Consider the following 24162-nt stretch of genomic DNA (forward strand, 5'->3'; position numbering starts at 1 on the left):
AAAGGATCTCAGAACATCAATTACCTGGCTGTTGTCGCCCAATGGGTGGTTCCCCTGTCTGGCACTGCAAGAGTGAATCCTCTTGCCAGGTGCCCTGTGCTGCACCCCCAGAGAGGAAGCAGCAGAACCAACTGTGATAGCCCTGCTGTTGGGTGGGGTGCTTTTGCTAGGGTATAGCCAGGGTCAGAGGGTGCTCAGGACAAAACAAGGGGAGAATTCTTCAGCCCACCTGCCTCCGCCCGGCCCCTTAACTCTGGTACCAAGAGCTGCCTCCATCTCTGCCTGGCAAGTGCGCATGCCCATGCAGTGTCAGGTCACGGTCGGTCGCAGGGTCGGTCGCAGAGGAGGCCCAGTCCAATTCCACCTCTCCCAGGAAGCCCCTCGGAGCCAATTCCTCTTTCCTTTGTGCTCACTCCCTGGGCTCCTGGTGTCTCGTATTGTGTGGGGTCCTATTGATCGTGACACTGGGAGCCACAGCTCTGTCTTCCCCGCTGCACCAACTCTGACTTGAATGAGCCCAGGCGCCTACAGGCACAGGTCCAGATTGGAGTAGGGGTGGGGGTTTGATGCAGACCAGCTGTGGCCAATGGTCTGTGGGGCTGGCCCCAGAAGGGGCGGGGCCTGTGCAGATCTGTCAGGCCTGTGACAGATGGCTGGATGCTTAATCTTCGAAGGGCTGTAAGGGTTCTTCCCACTCACTCTCTGCTGTCCCAACTCACTCACCTGCCTCAGGGTGGCCTGTACGGCACTCCAGAAGGCATGGCCATGCCGAGACCGGTGTGGCCCAGTGGATAGAGCCTGCGGACTGAAAGGTCCCGGGTTCGATTCCGGTCAAGGGCATGTACCTTGGTTGCGGGCACATCCCCAGTAGGGGGTGTACAAGAGGCAGCTGGTCGATGTTTCTCTCCCATCGACGTTTCTAACTCTCCTCAATTCCTCTGTGTAAAAATCAATAAAATATATTAAAAAAAAAAAAAAAGGCAGGGCTATACTAGTTGGTGAAGGTCTTTAATGGGCTCACCACTCATCAGTCTCCTGGGCAGAGACCCACCAGGGGAAAGGAATGTTGTCAAAATTTATTTATTTATTTATATTGATTTCAGAGAGAAAGGAAGAGGGAGAGAGATATATAGAAACATCAACGATGAGAGGGAATCATTGATCAGCTGCCCTCCTGCACGCCTCCTACTGGGGATCGAGCCCGCAACCCAGGCATGCGCCCTTGACCAAATCGAACCCGGGACCGATGCTCTATCCACAGGCCGATGCTCTATCCACTGAGCCAAACCAGCTAGGGCTGTTGTCAGTTCTTCACCTCGGGATTGGCCAAGGCTTCTGGATCCAAGGCGAGGGGGGACCCACCAATAGGAACTTTAGAACACCCCACATACCACAGCTTGTCCTTGGCTAGGCATGATGGGGGCAGAGTGAGAGGAAGACAGGGGAGGGGCTGAATGTACAGGGACATGCCATCAATAAGGACAGGTGTTTGTGAGCAGGGCAGGTCAACACAAGCCTGGCTGGGCCCAAAGCAAGGAGGCCCCTGAGCCTGAGCTAAGGCAGAGGGTGGAGGTGGCACAGAGAGCTACAATGTACAGGCATACCTTGTTTTATTGCACTTCTTAGATGTTTTGTCTTTGTCATTATTAATTTCAGAGAGGAAGGGAGAGGGAAAGAGAAACATCAATGATGAGAGAGAATTATTGATTGACAACCACTGGGGATCGAGCCCACAACCCGGGCATGTGCCCTTGACTGGAATCAAACCTGGGACCCTTCAGTCCACAGGCCGATGCTCCATCCACCGAACCACACCAGCTAAGGCTAAATATAATTTTATTGGGAAAATATATATATATATAGAGAGAGAGACACATACATTGATGAGAGAGAAATATCGATGAGCTGCCTCCTAGACGCCCCTACTGGGGATTGAACCTGAAATCTGGGTATATGCCCTGCCCGGGAATTGAACCAATGATCTTTCGGGGTGCATGGGACCACACCAAGGGAGGTCAGTCTTATTCTCAAACATCACAAAGGGCATGGGAAGGTCAGCCTTCGGCAGGAACTCATGCGGTGCCGGGAGGCACACAGTTGCAAGGGAGGCCCAGTCCAATTCCATCTCTCCCAGGGAGCCTCTCAGGGCCAGCTCTTCTTTCCCTGGTGCTAACTCTGCTGGACTCATGGTGTCTCGTGTTGGGTGGGGTCCTACTCACTGTGACACAGCTTCCCTACTCCACCAACTCTGACCTGACGAGCCCAGGGGCCTCCAGGCATTGTGACATCAAAGACTAGTACATATATGCCCTGGGAGGTGGTTAAGGAGGGAAAGCCGGCTCGTGTTCACCAAAACACCCACCACAACCCCAGACCTTCCTCCCGGCTATGCAGTATTTCCCACCAAGAGTTTATTGAGCTGAGGGCCCCGGCTGCGGCAATCGGTAAGTTCAGCCACCAGAGGGCCACAGCGAGCCCGAACGTGAAGGCGGAGCCCGAGCGCGGGGGCGGGGCCTAGCGGTGACCAAGCCCCGCCCCGCAGCGGGTCCCCGCCCTCAGGCCCTACAAAACCCGGGAGGAGGGGATGGGTGGGGCAAGCTGGATCAGCTGAGTGACAGTCACGGGACCCTGACCCGCTCCGTTTGGCTTCCTGGAGGAGAGGTAGGGATGAGGTGGAGGGGGGTGTCTCGGAGTGTGGTTGGCCCATGGTGGGACCCGTGCGGGGTAGATGTCCGGGGTTGGTGGGATCAGTCCTGGGGCTGATCCCGGGCCGGAGGACAGCCCTGCACACTGCTGGCGGGGGTGTGGGGGACCCCCAAGGGCTGGGTCCCCAAGCCCGGGAGAGGGGTCAGACAGCCCACTCAAGCCTGGGGTGTCTTGGGCACAGAGGAGCCCGGTGAGGAGGCTGGATACCAGGGTGATGGGGAGGAGGGGTCTGTCGTGGAGATGAGCCTCCAAGTTTGCCCAGGATATGGAGAAGGAGCGGGAGACTCTGCAAGCCTGGAAGGAGCGCGTGGAGCAGGAGCTGGACCGCGTGGTGGCTTTCTGGACGGAGCACTCCCACGACCAGGAGCACGGGTTCGCTTCTTCATTCTCATCTCCTCAACGTGGTCTTTGCCGCCCCCCCCCCGACCCTCCCCCCAGCAGACGCAGATCTGCTGGGCCCAGTGGGCCGTGGGGGGTGCAGGCCCTTCCCTTTGTTAACTTTGTGTCCCACAGGGGCTTCTTCACCTGCCTCGGCCGAGATGGGAAGGTGTATGACGACCTCAAGTATGTCTGGCTGCAGGGGAGGCAGGTAGGGATGTGCTGAGGCTTGCAGCTCTCCCAGGGGCATAAGCCAACGTCAGGCTTACGGTCCACGCATGCACAAACACCCACACCACAAGACCTGGCATCTCAAAACACGATTCCTCTCCTGACTCCCCCTCATCCCAGCCCTGGGGTCCCTCTGCTCCCCGTTTAAGCCGTGTTCCCTCTGCCCTTCCAGGTGTGGATGTACTGTCACCTGTACCGCAAATTTGAGCGCTTCCGCCGCCCTGAACTTCTGGAATCGGCTAAAGCAGGTGCCCCCACCCTGCCCCACCTCCCCAGAGGTCACTCCCAAGTTTACTCAATAGTTCCTGTGCTCCTACTTCCTGCGGAGACGGGGGGTTTAGAAACAGTGAATGAAGTAAGGGAAGGTGGTGTCCTCAACTGAGTGGTAGCATGTCCACTTCCCGACCACCAGGGGGCGAGTTTTTGCTGCGCTGCGCCCGAGTGGCGCCTCCCGGGAAGAAGTGTGCCTTTGTCCTGACGCGGGATGGCCGCCCCATCAAGGTGCAACGAACCATCTTCAGCGAGTGTTTCTACATCATGGCCATGAACGAGCTGTGGAGGGTGACAGGGGAAGCGCGCTACCAGGTGTGTGGGAAGAAGGCTGTTCTGAGCGTCTCTGTGCTCTGGCCTGAGCCGGGCATAGCTCGTGCGAGCAACACCCCCACTCCCGCCCCTCCGCCCCTCCCCCTCCCACCCTGTCTGAGGGCTGGATCTGCTCTCAATATAAATCCTTCCCCGGGCCCTGTCTGCAGGCTGATCTGTCCATGTTAATCCTTCCGAGGGGCCGCCAGGGCTCCAAGGCTGCTGGCAATGCCCCTCTTATTGCACTATGTTGTCACTGTGTTGTCACAAAGGGTGTCCCGCAGAAGTCTTTAAAAAAGTTTTTTTAAAAAAAATTTATTTCAGCCCTGGCTGGTTTGGCTCAGTGGATGGAATGTCGGCCTGTGGACTCAGGGGTCCCAGGTTCGATCCCGGTTGGGGGCATGTGCCTTGGTTGTGGGCACATCCCCAGTGGGGGGTGTGCAGGAGGCAGCTGGTCGGTGTTTCCCTCTCATCGATGTTTCTAACTCTCTCTCCCTTTCCCTTCCTCTCTGTGAAAAATCAATAAAATATATTTTTTAATTGATTGAGAGAGATAGAAACATCAGTGATGAGAGAGAACCATTGATGGGCTGCCTCTGAATGTTCGCTTCTGAACTCCTCCACACCTTCACAGGGGCCCTGGGCACAAAGGGGCCAATCCTTGCCCAGCTTCCCTCCTGGGGCTCCTTGTGCTTTCAAACCCAACCTCACCACCTGGGAGTAGCCGATACCCATGTTCGGCAAACTTCGGCTCTTTGGCCCCCTGAGTGTGGCTCTTCCACAAAATACCATGGGTGGGGCGAGTCTATTTTGAGGAAGTGGCATTAGAAGAAGGTTAAGTTTAAAAAATTTGGCTCTCAAAAAATCTCAGTCATTGTACTGTTGAGATTTGGCTCTGTTGACTAATGAGTTTGCTGACCACTGGCCTATACCCCCCACTGGGACCTCTGAGTCGGGGTGGGGCAGATCCACACAATGAGGGGCCAGGCCCCGGGGCGGGCCCTGGTGGAGAAAGGTGGCCTGTGATTGGTGGGCTGGATGGGATGCAGCCTCAGCCTGGGCCTCCCGTCCCCTTCCCTCACCCAGAGCGAAGCAGTGGAGATGATGGATCAGATCGTACACTGGGTGCAGAAAGACCCAGCAGGACTGGGCCGGCCCTGGCTCCCAGGTGCCCCGGCCTCGGAGTCCATGGCGGTGCCCATGGTGCTGCTCAACCTGGTGGATCAGCTCGGGGAGGCGGACAAGGAGATGACGAGCAAGTACGCGGAGCTGGGTGACTGGTGCGCACAGAGGATTCTGCAGCACGTCCAGGTGGGGGCAGGAGGCTGATGCCAACTGCCAGATGGGGGCCTGGGCACTGGGGGGCAGGGCACTTCCCACTCCTCTGGGCTGGGCTCTTCCTCCTCACCCACCCACCCCAATCTTGGCCCTCATGGACCCCTCAAGATAGGGAGGTTTTCCCTGACCGGTTTGGCTCAGTGGATAGAGCATCAGTCCGTGGACTGAAGGGTCCTGGGTTTGATTCCGCCAAGGGCAAGTACCTCAGTTGCAGGCTCCATCGATCCCCGGCCCTGGTCAGGTCAGGACTTGTGTGGAAGGCAACCAATAGATAGAGATGTGTCTTATCGATGCTTCTCTGTCTCTCCCCCTCCCTTCCACTCCCTAAAAATCAATGGAAAAGTGTCATTGGGTGAGGATTAACAAAACAAAAAAATGATAGGGAGGGAGACTTGGCCCAGGACCCTTGGAAATGTGGAGAGCCCAGGGAGCTGAGTGGGGCCCAGGGCCCGAGGGAGGGAAGGGCCGAGACCGGTTTGGCTCAGTGGATAGCCTGCGGACTGAAAGGTCCCGGGTTCGATTCCGGTCAAGGGCATGTACCTTGGTTGTGGGCACATCCCCAGTAGGGGGTGTGCAAGAGGCAGCTGATCGATGTTTCTCTCTCATCGATGTTTCAAACTCTATCCCTCTCTCTTCCTCTTTGTAAAAAAATCAATTAAAAATATATTTAAAAAAAAAAAAAAGAGGGAGGGAGGGTGCCAGAGCCTGGGACACATCAACCAGCAGGAAACCAGCCAGACCCAAGTCCTTCCACGCTTCCGTGGGCAGCCCAGCCCGTCCACTCTCAGTCCTCTTTAATGTTTCACCTTCTCCTTCTTGGAGGGGGGCGGGCAGGCCAGGTTACAAGGTATCTGGGCTTCTGGCGGTGAATTGGCCCCTCCTCAAATGCGCCTCTGAGCCAGGCTTGCCCAAGCTTGCAGATTCGGGAGGAAAGGAGGGTCCTTCTGGTTGGATGGTAGGAGCTGAAGCCAGAATTCCCTTCTCTTCCCCTGGCAGAGGGATGGGCAGGCTGTGCTGGAGAATGTGTCAGAGGATGGCAAGGAACTCCCCGGTTGCCTGGGGAGACACCAGAACGCAGGTGAGGAGCTGGGTGGGCAGGTGCCATCCAGGAGAAGGGAAGAGACCAGCCTTGGTTCCTGCATGGGGACAGCCTTCCTCCGTCCACCCTCCGCCAACCAAGGACCAGGCAAAGAGGGGTGACAGGCCTCCCAGGCTGGGGTATCAGCAGGAGAGGTAGTCTGGGGCTGACGGGGGGAGAGGGGGTGAGTTTTCTGCATGGGAGAGGCTGTTGGGTGGGCCAGGGAGCTCAGAGCAGCTCCCATGTAGGGGTGTCGAACTCAATCAGAGAAGGGGCCAAAATCTAAAATCCAGCCTAAATCGCGGGCCGAATGGTTTACTGAACAGTCATAAACTGACAATGTCATAAACTGACAGCGGAGTGCAGTGATGACAGCGCGGTGCGGGCCACATTGCAAGGCCTGGTGGGCTGGATTTGGCCCGCGGGCCTTGTGTTTGACACATGTGGTGTAGGGGCTTGAGCCTCCCTGCCTAGGGGAGAACCCAGTGCCTACCTTACCCCGATCCTTCACCAGGCCACGCACTAGAAGCTGGATGGTTCCTGCTCCGTCACGCCACCCGAAAAGGTGACCCTGAACTTCGAGCCCACGTTATTGACAAGTTCCTGTTATTACCTTTCCGCTCTGGCTGGGACCCTGACCACGGAGGCCTCTTGTACTTCCAGGATGTGGATGGCCTCTGCCCTACCCAGGTGGGAGTGCACCCAGGGCCACGTGATGCTAACCTGTTCCAAGCTTTCTGTCCTGGGTGATTCATAACTGCTGCCATCACCTATTTCATAGAGGGGGACTCAGGGCTCAGCAGTGAACTTGCCCAGTGTGACCCCAGTGGTCCTCAACCTTGTGTGCAGAGGAAGGCCACGAGGGAGCACAGACAATGCTGATGCAGAGACATTTGTCCCCTTCATCTTTGAAAGGCTCGCTGGGTGATTTGTTTTAGAAAAAGTTTTCAATTTTTAAAAAGATATTTGTGCTAGAGGCCCAGTGCACGAAATTCATGCACTCATGGGGGGGGGGGCGGTCCCTCAGCCCAGCCTGTGTCCTCTCACAGTTCGGAAGTCCTCAGGGGGATGTCTGACTGATGGCTTAGTCTAACCAGGGGTCTTCAAACTTTTTAAAGTGGGGGCCAGATCACGGTCCCTCAGAGAGCTGGAGGGCCGGACTATATGAACTACTAATTCCTACTGTAACACCTCGGCTGCGCTCACTGCCCAAAAAACCTGGCGGGCTGGATCAGACTCCTCTGCGGGCCGCATGTGGCCCGCGGGCCGTAGTTTGAAGACCCCTGGTAAGCCGTCAGTCGGACATCCTTAGCGCTGCCAAGGAGGTGGGAGAGGCTCCTGCCCTGAGCCCAGTTTCTGGCTGAGCGGCGCTCCCCAGTGGGAGTGCACTGACCACCAGGGGGCAGCTCCTGCATTGAGCATCTGCCCCCTGGTGGTCAGTGTGCATCATAGCAACCAGTTGTTCTGCCATTTGGTCGATTTGCATATTAGCCTTTTATTATATAGGATTGGTTTCATAAAGGAAGGAGGGGGAGAGAGATATAGAAACATCAATGATGAGAGAGAATCATGGATCAGCTGCCTCCTGCACACACCCCACTGGAGATTGGGGCCCACAACCCGGACATGTGACTAAGACTTCCCGGTTCATAGGTCAACGCTCAATCACTGAGCCACACTGGAGGGGCTGTCTAGGTGATTTTAAGGTGTCAGCAGGGGGAACAGATTTGCTCCCTAGTCTGTTTCCTCTGTGTCTTGATCCTGCTGAGATCTACAGAGGGTGGCTGCGTGTCCGAGGGGATTTAGACAAACTGACAAGAGAGACATGGTTTCAATTCCAAGGTGAAAGAGTAGTCCTGCCGAAACCGGTGTGGCTCAGTGGATAGAGCATCAGTCTACGGACTGAAGGGTCCCAGGTTTGGTTCCGGTCAAGGGCATGTACCTTGGTTGCAGGCACATCCCCAGTGGGGGGTGTGCAGAAGGCAGCTGATCGATGATTCTCTCTCATTGATGTTTCTGGCTGTCTATGCCTCTCTCTTCCTCTCTGTAAAAAATCAATAAAATATAAAAAAAAAATTAAAAAAACACAAACTAGTCCTATTCTTGGGAGTCTTTCCAACCCTAGAGATGTCCATCCTGTGACCAAGCTCCAAGTGCTTGGGCCAGAGGGAGTCTGAGCCAGGACCGGAACGATGGGGTGACATTCCTGCTGAGACAGGTGGTGGGTGGTGGGACGCAGGGCTCTCAGATGCTGCCTCTGCTCTGCTCTCAGCTGGAGTGGGCCATGAAGCTCTGGTGGCCGCACAGTGAAGCCATGATTGCCTTCCTCATGGGCTACAGGGACAGCGGGGACCCTGCCTTACTGCACCTCTTCTACCAGGTGGCCGAGTACACCTTCCGCCAGGTACGTGCTGCTTCCGGTCCACAGTCCTCGATGGGCTTGGCGAGGGCGTGGGAGACACAGTGGGCAGTCATTCTTCCCTGGGCAGGCCAGGGCCAGCTCTCCTGGGCAGTGGGAGGAGGCTGGGCAGGGATAGGGTGGCTCACTCCCCACCCCCTACTCTCTCCTTCATTGAATGTGGTCTCTCAAAGCTGATATGAGAGTTCCTGGAGGTCCCCCAGTGCGCTCTGTTTAGTCAACGAAGCAGTCCCTGCTCCCCTGGAGTTCACGTTTCAGCGTCAGCCTGCGGACTGAAAGGTCCCAGGTTCGATTCCGGTCAAGGGCATGTACCTTGGTTCGAGCACATCCCCAGGAGGGGGTGTGCAGGAGGCAGCTGATGGATGGTTCTCTCTCATCGATGTTTCTAACTCTCTATCCCTCTCTCTTCCTCTCTGTAAAAAAATCAATAAGATATATTTTAAAATAAAATAAAATAAAATAAATAAATAAAAGCACAGGAGAGGAGGGAATAGGAGGGCCCAGCAAAGGAGACAAGAATCAGCAGGGGGTCTTATTCTGGGGTTCGTGGGCTTCAAAACTAAGGGAAAATTCCATCGTTATTTTTACTAAGCACTAACTGAAACCCAGCATTTACTCCCATTATGAATGGAGGCAGTAACCACAGTAGCAGCGCCTGACTTTGTCACCAATAGAAACCCCACATATGCTCATGTTATACTGTACTTAGAGAGGCATCTCAAGTATAGCACAAGCTCATCACTTTTTCAAAACCAGGGGGTCATGAGACTCAAGGCTATGTCTTTAAAAAATATTTTTTATTGCCGAAACCGGTTTGGCTCAGTGGATAGAACGTCGGCCTGTAGATTGAAAGGTCCCAGGTTCGATTCTGGTCAAGGGCATGTACCTTGGTTACGAGCACATCTCACTGATGTTTCTAACTCTATCCTTTCCCCTTCCTCTCTGAAAAAAAATCAATAAACTATATTAAAAAATTTTAAAAATATTTTTATTGATTTTTTTTTTTTTTAAAGACAGAGGGAGAGAAACATCAATGTGTAAGCAAAACTTCAATTTGCTGCCTCCTGCACAGCCCCTACTGTGATGGAGCCTGTAACCCTGGCATGTTTCCTGACTGGGAATTGAATTGGCACCCCTTCCATGCAAGGTATAACACCCAACCAACTGAGGTACACTGGCTAGGGCAAGGCTATATCTTTAAAAAAAAAAAAAAAAAATATATATATATATATATATATATATATATATATATATATATATTTGATTTTTTACAGAGAGGAAGGGAGAGAGATAGAGAGTTAGAAATATCAATGAGAGAGTCATCGACCAGCTGCCTCCTGCACACCCCCTACTGGGGATATGCCCGCAACCAAGGTCCATGCCCTTGACTGGAATCGAACCCGGGACCCTTCAGTTCACAGGTCGACGCTCTATCCAATGAGCCAAACCGGTCTCGGCCCCCCTATATCTTAATATTGAATGCATTCATAAAGAACCTGTGTTAGAGGCCACCAGTTTAAACTGTCTGAAGTAAAAAAAAAAATAAAATTAAATAAATAAATAAATAAATAAATAAATAAATAAATAAACTGTCTGAAGTTACATTTAAGGAATATATTTTTAAGAGATAGAGATGGCGTTTGAACAAGACAGAGGGTGTTTCTGTCATCCCAAGCCAGGGTTCTTGTTAGTTCATCTCCCAGTGCTTCATCTAACGGCCTGTGGCCCTTTCCCTCAGTGGGTTATCCAACTGCAGACTTTCATCCTCCCCACCCCCTCTCAGGAAGGGAAAAAGGGAAGGAAGCCCCTCCATTTTATCTTTGACCCCTACGCTGAGCACTGATCCTGGAGCCACGTTATCCGGGGTGAACCGGAGCTCTGACCCTGGTCGCGGTGCAGTGGGGCAGTGAGAAGCCCTTCCCAGGCCTGTCTCCTAGGGACAGCTCCTGGCTGTCACTCTGCCATTGTTATTCCAGTTTCCCGATCCTGAGCATGGGGAGTGGTTTGGCTACCTAAACCGAGATGGGACGGTTGCCCTCACCATCAAGGGAGGTCCTTTCAAAGGTGAGCGGGAGACAGGCTGGGGTGTCTGGAACTCTGGGGATTTGGTTGACCCCGGCCCTCCCAACTTGCAATCTCGCCTTTCCCGCAGGCTGCTTCCACGTGCCGCGGTGCCTAGCCATGTGCGAAGAGATGCTGGACACTCTGCTGAGCCGCTGAGGCCCTGATGCCTTTCCAGGGGCCGGGTCCCCACACGCCCACCCGTCCCGCGGAGCCGCAAAATAAAGCTGAGCCTGTTCCACTCCCGCGAGTGTGTGTGTGTGTCTGTGGGGTCGAGGGAGGGGCAGCCGCCGCGACGGCCGGAGGACACCTGCTCACCCCGACAGAGACCCACCAGCCCACAGTCCCCACTGCCCAGAGTATCTGCCTGCCCCGCCCCGCCCACCCAAAGTCCCGCCCCCGCCCCCTGCCCGCCTCGCGCATTGGCCGAGCGGTCACGAGGGCGGGTGCAGCGGCAGCACTTCCGGCCCGTGGTCCGCCCGGTCCGCCCCGCCCCTTCCGCCGCCGCCCCCGCGAGCCCCAGCCTGGCCCCTGCTCCAGCCCCAGCCCCAGCCCGGGTCCAGCCAGCAGCAGCTGACTGCGCCTTCACGATCCGCTGGGAGCCGCCATCCTCGTCGCCGTCATGAACATCCGCAATGCACGGGTGAGGGTCCGGGGCGGAAGACTGTCTGTGTCGCGTGGGTGCGGGCTGGGTGGCCGCGTGCGCATGCTCTCGAGGGGCCTAGAGTCCAGGGCCGACCGCCCTGTGCGGGGCTGGGGAAGGCCATCGCGCCCGTGGGGCTGGACCTACACCGAGTGGGGGTCCGATCTACCCGGAGAGGGGGTCGGGGCTGCAAACCCCGTCTTTGCGGGATGTCGGGGCTCCGTTGGATGGTGTCTGGGAGCTCCCCTTGCACCCACGTTCATTCCAGGAACAGACGATTTTTTGCACAGTGGCTGTGAGCCGGACATGTGTACAGACTGGCCCGCCCAGCCCTGCGGGGTCAGGGGTCGGGTGCGTATGTGTGTCGGTGAATAGACAGACAGCGATTGGGTTTTGACAGGACCCAGGCCTGCTTAGTCACCGCAGCCCCTGGCCTGACCGCATTCCCGTGCCCTCCTCCCGCAGCCAGAGGACCTGATGAACATGCAGCACTGCAACCTGCTGTGCCTGCCAGAGAACTACCAAATGAAGTACTACTTCTACCATGGCCTCTCCTGGCCCCAGGTGGGCAGCCGGATGTGGGGACTGGGACACCAGGCGTCCGTGTGGGAGGGGTGGGTGCCCTCAGCTGAGGTGGGGAGCTTAAGGCCTGGGCCAAGTGAGGGGCAGAATTCCCACCTGTGTGTGTCCTCCCTGCCTGAGACAGGGCACAGTGTGGTATGGGGAAACCAAGGCACTCACTTGGCCTGGAGGTCAGGAGCTATTACTGAACTCACCACTGGAGGGACTTCTGCCTGTCATGCGCACAGCGGGCCGTGGCACCTGGTGGCTGCTAAGGGCTCCTCACCTCTGACAGGAAGTTGTTTTCTGACTTCTTTCTCCTCCCTGCCACCCAGCTCTCTTACATCGCTGAGGATGAGAATGGGAAGATTGTGGGGTATGTCCTGGCCAAAATGTGAGTTTCCGAGGAGGGAGAGAAACCTGGTGTGGGAGCTGGGGGGTGGGGCATGGATCTGCCACAGGGGTGGGGGCACCAGCATTGCACGTGTCTGGTGGGTGCTGCCTTGGTTGTGCTTTCAAGTTAATTTATAGACTTTTTAAAGTTCAACTTTCAGTTAAAATGTTTCAATGTATTTTTATTGATTCCAGAGAGGAAGGGAGAGGGAGAGAGATAGAAACATCAGTGATGAGAGAGAATCATTGATTGGCTGCCTCTTGCACGCCCCCTACTGGGGATGGAGCCTGCAACCTGGGTATGTGCCTTGACCGGAATCGAACTGTGACCTCCTGGTTTATAGGTCCATGCTCAACCACTGAGCCACACTGGCCGGGTTAGGGTTAGGGCCAGAGTTTTTCGGGTATATACCCAGGAGTGGGATTGCTGGGTCATATGGTAGTTCTATTCTTAATTTTTATTTATAGAAAAGGTGGAGATTTATTGAAGAACAAGTACAGAGTCCCACATGGGGAGAGGAAAAGAGTTCTACAGAATGGACTCCCACGTAGGGAGGGGGAAAAGGGTCCCCTATTCTTAAATTTAAAAAAATATATATATTTTATTGTTTTTTTTTTACAGAGAGGAAGAGACAGGGATAGAGAGTTAGAAACATCGATGAGAGAGAATCATTGATCAGCTGCCTCTTGCACACCCCCTACTGGGGATGTGCCCACAACCAAGGTGCATGCCCTTGACCGGCATCGAACCCAGGACCCTTCAGTCCCCAGGCTGACGCTCTATCCACTGAGCCACACCGGTTTCGGCTCTTCTTAAATTTTTGAGGAATTGCCAGACTGCTTTCCATACTGATGGTACCAGTCTGCCTTCCCACTAACGGTGAATGAGGGTTCCCTTTTTTCTACACCCTCTCCCACACTTGTTACTGCTTGTCTTGTTGAGAATGGCCACTCTAACTAACAGGTGTGAGATGGTATCTCATAGTTTTGATTTGCCTTTCTCCAGAATGTCATTTAGCTGCAATCAGAAATGAGGTAGCCTTTTTAGATTGGCTTCTCTCACTTAGCAATGTGCATTTAAGGCTCCCCTGTGTCTTTTCATGGCTTGCTAGCACATTTTTTCTTTTTTCTTTTTAAAAAAAATATATTTTATTGATTTTTTTACAGAGAGGAAGAGAGAGGGATAGAGAGAAACATCAATGAGATCGATGAGAGAGGATCATCAATCAGCTGCCTCTTGCACACCCCCTACTGGGGATGTGCCCGCAACCAAGGTACATATACCCTTGACCGGAATCGAACCTGGGACCTTTCAGCCTGCAGGCCAACGCTCTATCCACTGAGCCACACCGGTTTCAGCTAGCGCATTTCTTTTTATCACTGAACAACATTCCATTGTACTCCATTGACACTATATGTCTTTTGGCTGCTGTGAGGGGTTTGAGAGTCCCAGCTCTCCCGCCACCCCAGATGTGGGGCCACCTCCCGGCACATGCTCCTGCCATGCGCATGTGCCAGGTGGTGGGGATGGCTGCACCTTCACAGGGCTCCTTGCTAACCTCTCTCCTTTCTTCTTGATACAGGGAAGAGGACCCGGATGATGTGCCTCACGGACATATCACCTCACTGGTGCGTAAGGCCCACGCAGGCTTTGATGGGGGTGGAAGTAGGGGTTAGTTGGGGCAGCCCTCAAGCTCCTCCCCTTCTCCCTCCAGGCCGTGAAGCGTTCCCACCGGCGCCTTGGCCTGGCTCAGAAGCTGATGGACCAGGCCTCCCGAGCCATGATCGAGAACTTCAATGCCAAATACGTCTCCCTGCACGTCAGGAAGAGGTGGAAGCCGGGGACGAGGGAAGGGAGGAGTGGGGAAAAGACACTCTGTTGATGTGGGTCGTGGGGTACCCTGGCTTTTGGAGAAGATCTGGGAAGTGGGATCAATGGGGAGGGGGCACTAGGAAAAGGGACAGGACCTGGAGGTGCTGTCCCTGCCTGGCCGAGTTTGCGCAGCTCAGCAATGCCTTATTCTCCTGCAGTAACCGGGCGGCCCTGCACCTCTATTCCAACACCCTCAACTTCCAGTAAGTACATCTAGATTTTTCTAACGGAGTGGGGTGGTCCCAGGTCTGGCTGGCTCATCCAGATTGTTGAGATGGACTGAGCTGCCTTCCGGGCTGAGGGGCAGGGGCAGCTGAGATGGGGAGCGGGTCCTGGACTCCACACTCATTGCCAGGGTGCCTCCTCCATTCTCAATAGTGATGGCACTTGCCTGCTGCCATCTGCTCAGGGATTGGGTGATGCAAGAGGATGTGTGGTGTGTCCTGCTGGGTGGAGGAAGGATTGCTTGATGGTGGCTGAGAGCAGATGATGGGCAGCGGGGTGAAGAACACATGGGCTTCCCGGGAGTATATATGAGGGCTCAGGATATAGCAGAAGCCAAGGAATAGAACTCAAAGTGGCCAGGCACCTAAAGTGGGACCAGAAGGAAGGAGAATGTTGCTGCCACAGAAGCTTAAGCACGTCCAGGTAGGATGCGCTGTCAGCATGGGGAGCAGAGGGACTGCGCCAATCGGTGGTCCGCGGACCACTGGTAGTCCCTGAGGTCCGAAAGGTTGGCAGCCTGGCGGACGAGGGTGGGTCCATAAGGTGCATTGGAGTCTCTGTGTGCCCGGCACAGGACAGAGAGAGCCTGGCAGGGAATTGATGCTCCCTATACATGATGGCAGAAGCTACTTGAAAGTGAAGCTCGGTGGGTAGTCCATGGAGGAGCCCCCTGAGACAGGACTCGGCCTCAGTTTGGTGGGGGATGAGAAGGGAATGTTGTGAAGGGCATTTGAGGAACAATCTTTTTTTTTTTTTTTTTTTTTATCACTTTAGCCCAATAAATCCATATTCTTATCATTTGAACAGTTAAGCAATATAAGAAATTATTGAGTTACTTTACATCCTCTTTTTAAATATATTTTTATTGATTTCAGAGAGGAAAGCAGAGAGACAGAGAGAGAGAGAGAGAGGGAGAGAAATATCAATGAGGAGAGAGAATCATGGATCGGCTGCCTCCTGCACGCCCCCTACTGGGGATGGAGCCTGCAACCCGGGCATGTGCACTGACCGGAAATCGAACCTTGACCTCCTGGTTCATGGTTTGATGCTGAACCACTGAGCCACACCGGCCGGGCATACATTCTTTTTTTCCCTAAGGCTTTAGATTCCGGTGTGTTTTACACTGGCAGCATGTCTCAGGGGGCCACGTGTCTGGTGGCCACCTATGGAACACGCTGTCTAGAGTTCCCATGTGAGGCTGTGCAGGGAGGCACGCACAATTCTGGGTGGGGGTGTCAGGGCCTGGGTGGATGTGACAGATGTGAAGGGCAGAGGTGCACCTGTGTGGGCCTCCTGTCCTCCCCACAGTAATACAATCTGAGGAGCAGTCTTTGACCCAGATGCTGGCACCTCTGATCAACCATTGCAGGGGCTTAGGTATGGCAGGCACTTTCTGGGCCATTGAGTCCAGACCCCCTTGCAGTGGCAGATGCCCAAGCCTGCGGGCACACCTCCAGTGAAAGCTCAGCCCCTCCTCCCCGTTCCAATTGCTAGGCATAGGGACCGACAGTGCGTTCTCAGTAAGTGACAGGGAGCAGAGCAGGAAGAGGATGGCCAAATTCAGGGCTTCAGCTCGCAAGAAACCACAGAACGCCCTAACCAGTTTGGCTCAGTGGATAGAGCGTCAGCCTGTGGACTGAAGGGTCCCGGGTTCGATTCCGGTCAAGGGCATGTACCGTGGTTGTGGGCACAACCCCAGTAGGAGGTGTGCAGGAGGCAGCTGATGTTTCTTACTCTCTATCCCTCTTCCTTCCCCTCTGTAAAAAATCAATAAAAATATATTAAGAAAAAAAAAAAAGATCTTGGTAGCCAGGTTAGGATAGGCAGGACCATGGCGGGACCCGGGGAGTGGGGAGAGGGATAGAGGCGCTTGACAGAGCAGAGGGAAGGCTGCGTTGGAGATGGGGCTTGCCTACCAAAGGGTCCTTTGGGTGGAAATGACATCTTACCCCACTGGCCTATGACGCCAGAAGGCTGAAGAGAATTTTTAAAAAATATATATATATTATTGATTTTTTTTACAGAGAGGAAGGGAGAGAGATAGAGAGCTAAAAACATCGATGAGAGAGAAACATCAACCAGCCGCCTCCCGCACACCCCCCACCGGGGATGTGCCTGCAACCAACGTACATGCCCTTGACCGGAATCGAACCTGGGACCTTTCAGTCCGCAGACCGACGCTCTACCACTGAGCCAAACCGGTTTCGGCAGGCTGAGGAGAATTTGACCCCTGATTCTCGGGTTGTCCTTCTCTCTAACCCCTGCCCACAGGATCAGTGAAGTGGAACCCAAATACTATGCGGATGGGGAAGATGCTTACGCCATGAAGCGGGATCTCACCCAGATGGCCGAGGAGGTAAGTCTAGGGGGGCAGGGCCACAGTCCCCACAGATAAAGGAGAGCAAGGTAAGTAGGGGAGCCCCCGCTGGAGGGAAGGTGAAGCTCCCAGTGGCCCTGAGACAGTAGGAGGCCTGCGATGGGCTAGAGACAAGATCAGGCGCTAGCCATTGTGGCTACATTGCTGGGAGTCATGGCGCTCGTCACCTCAGTTTCCCCAGATGTCAGGTGGGGAGCTGGGCCTTGTCAGGGCTCTGAAGGAGGCCCCAAGATTCCATTCTCAGTGGCTTGTGCCACTCTGAGGCGTGATGTGAGAGGCAAGGGAGGGAGGCCCCAGGATAGCAGTGGGGGCCTGGGAACAGCCATGGCCTGCCCCAGGCTCAGGGGTAAGACAAAAACAGCGGCCGAAATGAGGGAGGCATGAGCGTATTTCCCTTCCAGGAAGGGAGACAGCCCCAGAGAGAGCAGAGCCAGGATTCAACGCAATACAGTCCTGTGTTCCCTACCCTGGCCCTGCTGCCTCTCATTTGACCCTCTGCCCCCAGCAAGTGACAGGCACAGGCTCCCTTGGGCAGTCAGAGAGGGCCCACATGGTCTGGAGACTTAGGCCCTGTCATCTTCCTCCTGCTTCTCCCTGGGCCCCTGGTGGCAGCTGAGGCGGCACCTGGAGCTGAAGGAGAAGGGCAGGCACACAGTGCTGGGCGCCATCGAGAACAAGGCGGAGGGCAAGGGCAGCTCAGTGCCCAGCTCGGGAGAGCCCGGTCGCGAGGAGAAGGGCCTGGCTGCCGAGGACAGCGGTGGTGACAGCAAGGACCTCAGCGAGGTCAGCGAGACCACAGAGAGCACCGACGTCAAGGACAGCTCAGAGGCCTCCGACTCCGCTTCCTAGAGCCTCGGCTCCCTGCCCTGGCCTGCCCCTGCCACCCTCACCTGAGGTTTCACAATAAACTTCACCCAGGGGGGGGTTTGTGTGTGCCAGTGTGCGCGTTTGTGGGGGGGGGGTTGCCTCTCTCAGGCCCCTCTGTGTCCCTGCGGGGCTGGACCTCAAGAGCCTTTGGCACAGCGCATCCTGGAAAGCCCGAGAAGCTTCGTGTGGGTTTGGAGGTGGAGCTCCTAAGTCTGATGGCTTTCAGCATCTTTGGGGTCTAGGGAGGGAGACCCTGGCGTTCTGGGAGCCACCCCCACCTTGGGGACAGATGTTCTGCCTTCTGAGCCCTGCTTTTCACTGCCTTGCTGGGCTTTAGATGCCTAAGTCCAAATGCTCATTGGGCTTATCCACTGATGTCCTATCTGGATAATGGCCCAAGCAGCTACCCAGTGGCTGAAGTTCTGGCAACTGTTTTTAATTCCTCCATCTCCTGCATCCAAAAGGTCAGTGGGTCCTGTGTGTTTGACCACCATAATGCCCCTTGAATCTACTTCTAACCTAAGCCTTAATTTGAAAATAATGCATAGGCTTTATTTTTAGTAGTTTTAGGTTTACAGAACTGAGCAGAGTGTGGAGTTTCCACACACACCATCTACCCGCTCAGTTTCCCCCGTTAACATTTAGTATGGTGTTGCATTTGTTACAATTGATGAGCGGATATTGATTAACTATAGTCCAGGGATTACATGGCTTTTGACAAATGCATAATGTCATTGCACAGCTTCCCTATAATCCCCAGGTTTGTTCCTGTGTCCTTTCTGCTGGCTGCAGCGCCGTCCCTTAGACGCAGAGCAGGCTGTCTGGGCTGCCCACCTCCCAGGGAAGCTCAGCACTCCTGAGCTGTCACTACCTTATGTCCCTGCTACTGCAGATGGCACGCTATTCCTCCCGCCCAGCTGAATATTTCGCCGTTGGGCTGGAGCTCGCTTCTCATTGGCTGGCGCCTGGCACGTGGTCAACAGGCAGCGGAGGGAGCTGGAGTTAGGGGGCGGGGTTGCACCTGCGCGCTGCCGCCGCTTGCTCGCCGGCTCGGGCGGCGCTTTGTTCTGATTGGCTCCGTTACTCGCTCCGCCCTCCACGTCTGGCGTCAGTCCCTTCCGGTTCGCGAGCCGCGGGCTTCGTTCCCAGGTTCTGACTGGTCCGACCGGAGGCTAGCGTCCGCCGGCGCTGCAGAGGCCGCGCCCAAACGCTGGTGGGAGGGAGCCGGTGGCGCAAGGCGGCGCCCGCCTTCCTCCCTCGCCCAGCCCACAGGGACCTAGCAAACCCTTTGCCCTCGGCGCCCGGTTCCCTTGCGGGCCTTTGACACTCGGCCGCCCCCAGGCGGTTGAGTTTCCTGGGCGGAGGTGGGAACTGCGGGCGGGAGGGAGGGGGAAGGAGGGGGAAGCCACAGGCCCGAATGGCCCTTGGGGCCCAGCACTTCCCCCGCCTCTGCAGCACCTTCCTCTGGGAGGGGCCGCTTCCATTCCAATGAACTGGAGCTGTGGCTTTAAGGCTGATGGAGGGAAAGCTGGCTCCCTTATCCTCTCGCCATGTGGCTCACCCGCCCCCCCCCCCCCCCCCCCCCCCCCCCCGCCAACCTATATACTAAGGTGCATAACATTGCAGCACCTCATTGTTAAACTTCTGCAGGGCTGATCTGTAGAGGAATAGGAGGGGCCTCACGGCCCAATTATTGTTCTGATGTGGACTGCTTGTAACAGCCTCCCCTTTTATCTCCTCTCCCCCTCTGGTCTGTCAGCCGCGCAGCAGATCTGATCACGTCTGCCCTGTGGTCGCCCCTCAGGACTAAGTGTGCACTCCGCTCATTAACAGGTTGAGCAAGGCCCCCCCCCCCCCCCCCTCCGCAGATCTGGGCCTTGCCTAATGCGGGATAATGGGATTTTGAATTCTCTGGGAACAATGGAACAGAGGCCAGTGAAGGCCTTAAATGGCAAACAAGTGTCCTAAAAGCCAGGGCTAATTACTTGAGGTTTTAAAGCAGTGGCTGGATGGGACCACGTGTTAGCATTTCTGGCGTCAGAAAAGGACTGAGGCTCACTCATCTGTCTTGCTGAAGGATTCCAGCAGTTAGTACAGCTGAGACCAGCTGCTGGAGGCCCAGGTCCTGGGCCTGCTGGGATCTGGCCAGCTCCCAGGCCTCCCAGCCCCAAGTCCCATGGACACGTAGCATCCTAGAGAAGGCCTTTGCTACTTGGGTGAGGGCAGCAAGCTGACGAGGTATGTTTTCCGGCTTATAGTTGAAAGGCAGGAAGTACCTGCACCCCTGCCCGCCCTCCCAAGAGCTGCAGGTCTAGGTCACATGTGCTCACACGTGTACAGAGCCTGACTTTGATATCCCTGCACACAAAGGCCTGGACCCCTAGCACCAGCCTACAGACCAGCCTCCCTGAGCACAAGCCTCACTCCTCTCCCACCATCTATACCCCCGGGATTTCCCTCCCGCCCAACTGAAGTCTGGCTTGTCACCTGCCACCTGCTCCTGCCTTCCCAGTTTCCTGGAGGAGAGCTGTCGCCTTGTGGCTCTGAGTTGGCAGAGAGGGGTGCAGGGAAACTATGCCTGGATGACAGGGGCCCCCCAGGCTTGCTCTGAGGGGCAGGGGGAAGGCTGTACCCCCACCCCCAGGCCTAGGACAGGACAGGTGCAAGCTGCAGGGGAAAGGAGACAGAGTCTCTTCCGGCAGCAGGAAGTGGTAACCACCTATGGGGAAACAGGGCTTGTTCCTCCCTACGGGGTGGAGCAAAAGGGGAACCTTAGCTGAGCACTGCTGTCCCCCTCAGAGGGGGGCTGGAGGGAACAAAGGCTGAGGTTCTTTTCTTTTAAAATATATTTTTTATTGATTTTTTACAGACAGGAAGGGAGAGGGATAGAGAGTTAGAAACATTGATGAGAGAGAAAAATCGATCAGCTGCCCACTGCACCGCCCCCCACGGGGGATGTGCCCACAACTAAGGTACATGCCCCTGACCGGAATCGAACCCAGGACCTTTCAGTCCGCAGGCCGACGCTCTATCCACTGAGCCGAACCGGTCTCGGCAAGGCTGAGGTTCTAGTCTCTGGTGCTGACCTTCCTTCCCAGCCCACCCTGGGAATGTTCCACCCAGTTCTCCAGGCTCTTTGCACTCATCCCTCAGGGCTGGGGCTTGCGAGGGGTGGGCTCCATCTGATATCCTGAGGTTCTGGGGGAAGCTGGTGACTCCAGGAAGTCCAGGGCCTGGAGCAACTACTGGCATTGAGAGCCAGTGGCCGTGCTGTGAAGAGTCCCGTGTGGCAGGGGTAGCCAGGCAGCCTTCTAGAGGTGGGCAGGTCAGCAGCCAGAGGGTGCCAGCTTGCTGGGCACTTTGGGGCTCTCACACTGGCCCTGGCTGCTTGGCAGGAGAGCTCTGGGCACCAGGCAGCCCAGGTGGGGCCTAGTGCCCAGCGGGAGGGGAGGCAGGGCCCCAGCTCAGTGGGACCCCCACAGGCATCCTTCGAGGGCATTGCCAGGCCTGGGTCGCCCCGCCCCCGGGGCCGCGCTGGGGGCGGGGCGGGGCGGGGCTGGTGCGGGGTGCCGCTTGCTGAGCCCCAGGAACCCTGTGTAGTAGCTGCAGGCCTCGACGGCGCCGCTGCCCGGCTGCCATGGCCGCGCACGGGAAGCTGCGCCGGGAGCGGGGGCTGCAGGCCGAATATGAGACGCAAATAAAAGGTGAGAGGGCGCTGGGCTCTTCCGGTCCGGTGCCCTGCGGGGGGCCCAAGGCTGTGGGGGACCCCCAAAAGTCCCGCTGCTGGCCCAGTGACCTCAGGGGGTGTTGAAGGAGGGAACCCGAGCCCCCTGACCGTCACTCCTTCCTTCCCCCTTCTATCCCCCTTCCCTCCTACATCACTCCCTTTCTTTGGTCTCTGCCCTCTTGAGTTCTCCCTGCACTTCGCCCAAGGAGCCCGAGGAGAGAATGGGGCCCTGGGTGCACCAGGATGACCCCCCAGAAAGTGGCATTCTAGCCACGATGAAATCGAACACTTTGACTTCACCGAGGGGGGCCCAGGAAGGAAGTCCAGGTGCCTCGGTGGATGTATCAGCGATGGCTTTGTCCTTAAACCACTTCAGTCCCTGGCGCCCAGCCCCTTTGCCCTCTCTTGGGCACGGAGGTGGCTCAGAGCGAGGGCCACTCTCTCTGGGTCAAGCGGGCACAGGGAGCCCTGGCCTTGTGAAGAGTAGACCTCCTTGGGCGCTGATAAACACGCTGTGCAAATCACATGCAAATCAGCCTTGCAGATTCTTAGTCGGCAACTTCTGTGGTTTTATTTAGGGGTTTAATTTAGGGTGTGGCGACTCCGGCAAAGGGAAGAGGTAGCATCCAAAAGCACCAGCAGTTTGGGGTCCTAAAATTTCTCAGTGTCTTTCGTTGCGCGGCCCCCATAGAGCGTTCTCCGTCGCTCTGTTTACCGATGGGAGAAACTGAAGCTCAGAGGAGCAGTGGCTGGCACGCAGTCACACAGCACTGCAGCTCCCAGGAGGTCAAATGAAACGACCCCTGACGTTTCTTGCAACACAGAGATGCATGTTGCAACATAATTATCAATGCAAGCAATTTATACTAAAATAATGCCAGAGTCCTGCCCGCCTGAGAGCCAGAATGAGGCAATGGTGAGGGTGAGCCCTAACTGGTTTGGCTCAGTGGATAGAGCATCGGCCTGCAGACTGAAAGGTCCTGGGTTCGGTTCCGGTCAAGGGCATGTACCTTGGTTGTGGGCATATCACCTGTGGGAGGTGTGCCGGAGGCAGATAATTGATGTTTCTCATCGATGTTTTTAACTCTCTTTTCTTCTCCCTTTCTCTCTGTTAAAAAAAAAAAAATCAATAAAATATATATATTTTTAAATGGTGAGGGTGCCGGAACCTGTTTGGCTCAGTGGACAGAGCATCGGCCTGCGGACTGAAAGGTCCCAGGTTCGATTCCGGTCAAGGGCATGTACCTTGGTTGCAGTCACATCCCCAGTGGGGGGTGTGCAGGAGGCAGCTGATCGATGTTTCTCTCTCATCGATGTTTCTAACGCTCTATCTCTCTCCCTTCCTCTCTGTAAAAAAATCAATGAAATATGTTTGTTTTTTTTAAAAAATGGTGAGGATGAGCCAGCTCGCCAAGCCTCACCTTCATCATTTCCAAGATGAAGAGAATGCTGCTCATCCTGCTTCCTCAAAATGCCACGAGGTGGGCTGCAGGACTTTGGAAAGTCTTCAGTCAGCACATATGTGTCCGTTCATTCACATGGACAAATTGGGAGTGTGAGTGAGGCTGTCTTTCCGATGTTCCTTCTCTGCTCTGGCCCTCGGCTTATTTTAGCTTCTGTTCCCCGCCCCCCACTCCCACCACCAACAAAAGAAACTTCCTACCAGGCGAGAAAACAGGATCACTGTCTTGACGCCCCAAATTCTGACAGGTCAGCAGAGTCGTGGTTGGGAGGCCATCTTCTCTTCTGCTTTGCTTGTCAGCAGAAGTGAGACCTAGGCCTTGCTCACAGGAAGTGCTGGTGGGGCCCAAGCTCAGTGGATCCCATCCTTCCGTATGACAGATGTTTTCTATGCATCTATTCTGACTCTTTTGCTGAGCAAAAGAGAACCAGTCGCTTCCGTCCTTACAGCTCAGAGACATCTAGTAAACAAGGCATCACACAACTATTTTTAAAAATATGTTTTATTGATTTTTTTTTTAAAAGAGAGGAAGGGAGAAGGATAGAGAGTTAGAAACATTGGTGAGAGAGCTGCCTCCTGCACATCTCTCACTGGGGATGTGCCAGCAACCAAGGTACATGCCCTTGACTGCAATTGAACCTGGGACCTTTCAGTCCGCAGGCCGACACTCTATCCACTGAGCCAAACCGGTTTGGGCCTACAATTATTTTTATGTTAAAATAACATTGTTATTTCAGAGAGGAAGAGAGAGGGAGAGAGAGAGAGAAACATCAATGAGGAGAGAGAATATTCGATCAGTTGCCTCCTGCATGCCCCACACTAGGGATCAAGTCTGCAAACCAGGCATGGGCCCTGACCAGGAATGGAAACGGGACCTCCTGGTTCATAGGTTGATGCTCAGCCATTGAGCCACACCAGTTGGGCGGCATCACATAGTTTTTTTGTTGTTGTTGTTTTCCAATATATTTTATTGATTTTTTACAGAGAGGAAGGGAGAGGGATAGAGAGCCAGAAACGTCGATGAGAGAGAAACATCGACCAGCCGCCCCCTGCACACTCCCTATCGGGGATGTGCCCGCAACCAAGGCACATGCCCCTGACCGGAATCAAACCCGGGACCCTTCATTCCGCAGGCCGGCGCTCTACCGCTGAGCCAAACCCGTTTCAGCACATCACATAGTTTTAATTATGATGCTGACCACCATAAAGGGAAAGTCGGGATGTCTAGAAAGGGGGTGGGG

General features: G+C 55.2%; 3 protein-coding genes across 5 annotated transcripts in view; all 3 read left to right on the top strand.

Annotated features, from left to right (window-relative positions):
* Positions 1-2553: 2553 nt before the first annotated feature.
* Positions 2554-11038, top strand: RENBP (renin binding protein). The gene is made up of 11 exons (XM_084871109.1): positions 2554-2661; positions 2969-3078; positions 3220-3295; positions 3488-3563; positions 3728-3900; positions 4984-5208; positions 6232-6313; positions 6828-7003; positions 8586-8717; positions 10709-10796; positions 10885-11038. Exons 2-11 carry the CDS (start codon positions 2972-2974, stop codon positions 10950-10952), a joined length of 1203 nt encoding a protein of 400 aa, XP_084727235.1. The 5' UTR covers positions 2554-2661; positions 2969-2971; the 3' UTR covers positions 10953-11038.
* Positions 11039-11277: 239 nt separating this feature from the next.
* NAA10 (N-alpha-acetyltransferase 10, NatA catalytic subunit) lies at positions 11278-17792 on the top strand. The gene is made up of 8 exons (XM_084871158.1): positions 11278-11436; positions 11902-12000; positions 12333-12391; positions 13974-14019; positions 14106-14221; positions 14422-14466; positions 16760-16844; positions 17478-17792. The coding sequence occupies exons 1-8, from the start codon at positions 11416-11418 to the stop codon at positions 17712-17714; spliced, it is 708 nt and encodes a 235-aa protein (XP_084727284.1). The 5' UTR covers positions 11278-11415; the 3' UTR covers positions 17715-17792.
* Positions 17793-19345: 1553 nt separating this feature from the next.
* The window catches only part of ARHGAP4 (Rho GTPase activating protein 4), a 28278-nt gene continuing 23461 nt past the window's right edge, over positions 19346-24162 (top strand). The window contains exons 1-2 of one of the 3 annotated variants that reach the window (XM_084871049.1): positions 20845-20927; positions 20989-21436. In XM_084871049.1, coding sequence (XP_084727175.1) covers positions 21370-21436 — 67 coding nt within the window. In that variant the 5' untranslated portion in view covers positions 20845-20927; positions 20989-21369. Of the gene's footprint in view, positions 19971-20844; positions 20928-20988; positions 21437-24162 lie in introns of those variants that run through there. The other 2 variants (XM_084871050.1, XM_084871051.1) reach the window with 2 other exon arrangements.

This window comes from Pipistrellus hanaki, assembly GCF_964339955.1.
Source record: "Pipistrellus hanaki genome assembly, chromosome: X".
NCBI classification, from domain to species: Eukaryota; Metazoa; Chordata; class Mammalia; order Chiroptera; family Vespertilionidae; genus Pipistrellus; species Pipistrellus hanaki.

What these genes read in the sequence shown, in the direction of transcription:
- RENBP (XM_084871109.1), top strand. Translation starts at nt 2,972, where the DNA reads ATGGAGAAGGAGCGGGAGACTCTGCAAGCCTGGAAGGAGCGCGTGGAG. An exon ending in CCGAGTACACCTTCCGCCAG is followed by an intron (nt 8,718 to 10,708) that starts GTACGTGCTGCT and finishes TTGTTATTCCAG; the next exon opens with TTTCCCGATCCTGAGCATGG. An exon ending in CAAGGGAGGTCCTTTCAAAG is followed by an intron (nt 10,797 to 10,884) that starts GTGAGCGGGAGA and finishes CCTTTCCCGCAG; the next exon opens with GCTGCTTCCACGTGCCGCGG.
- NAA10 (XM_084871158.1), top strand. Translation starts at nt 11,416, where the DNA reads ATGAACATCCGCAATGCACGG. An exon ending in TGAACATCCGCAATGCACGG is followed by an intron (nt 11,437 to 11,901) that starts GTGAGGGTCCGG and finishes CTCCTCCCGCAG; the next exon opens with CCAGAGGACCTGATGAACAT. An exon ending in TCCCTGCACGTCAGGAAGAG is followed by an intron (nt 14,222 to 14,421) that starts GTGGAAGCCGGG and finishes ATTCTCCTGCAG; the next exon opens with TAACCGGGCGGCCCTGCACC.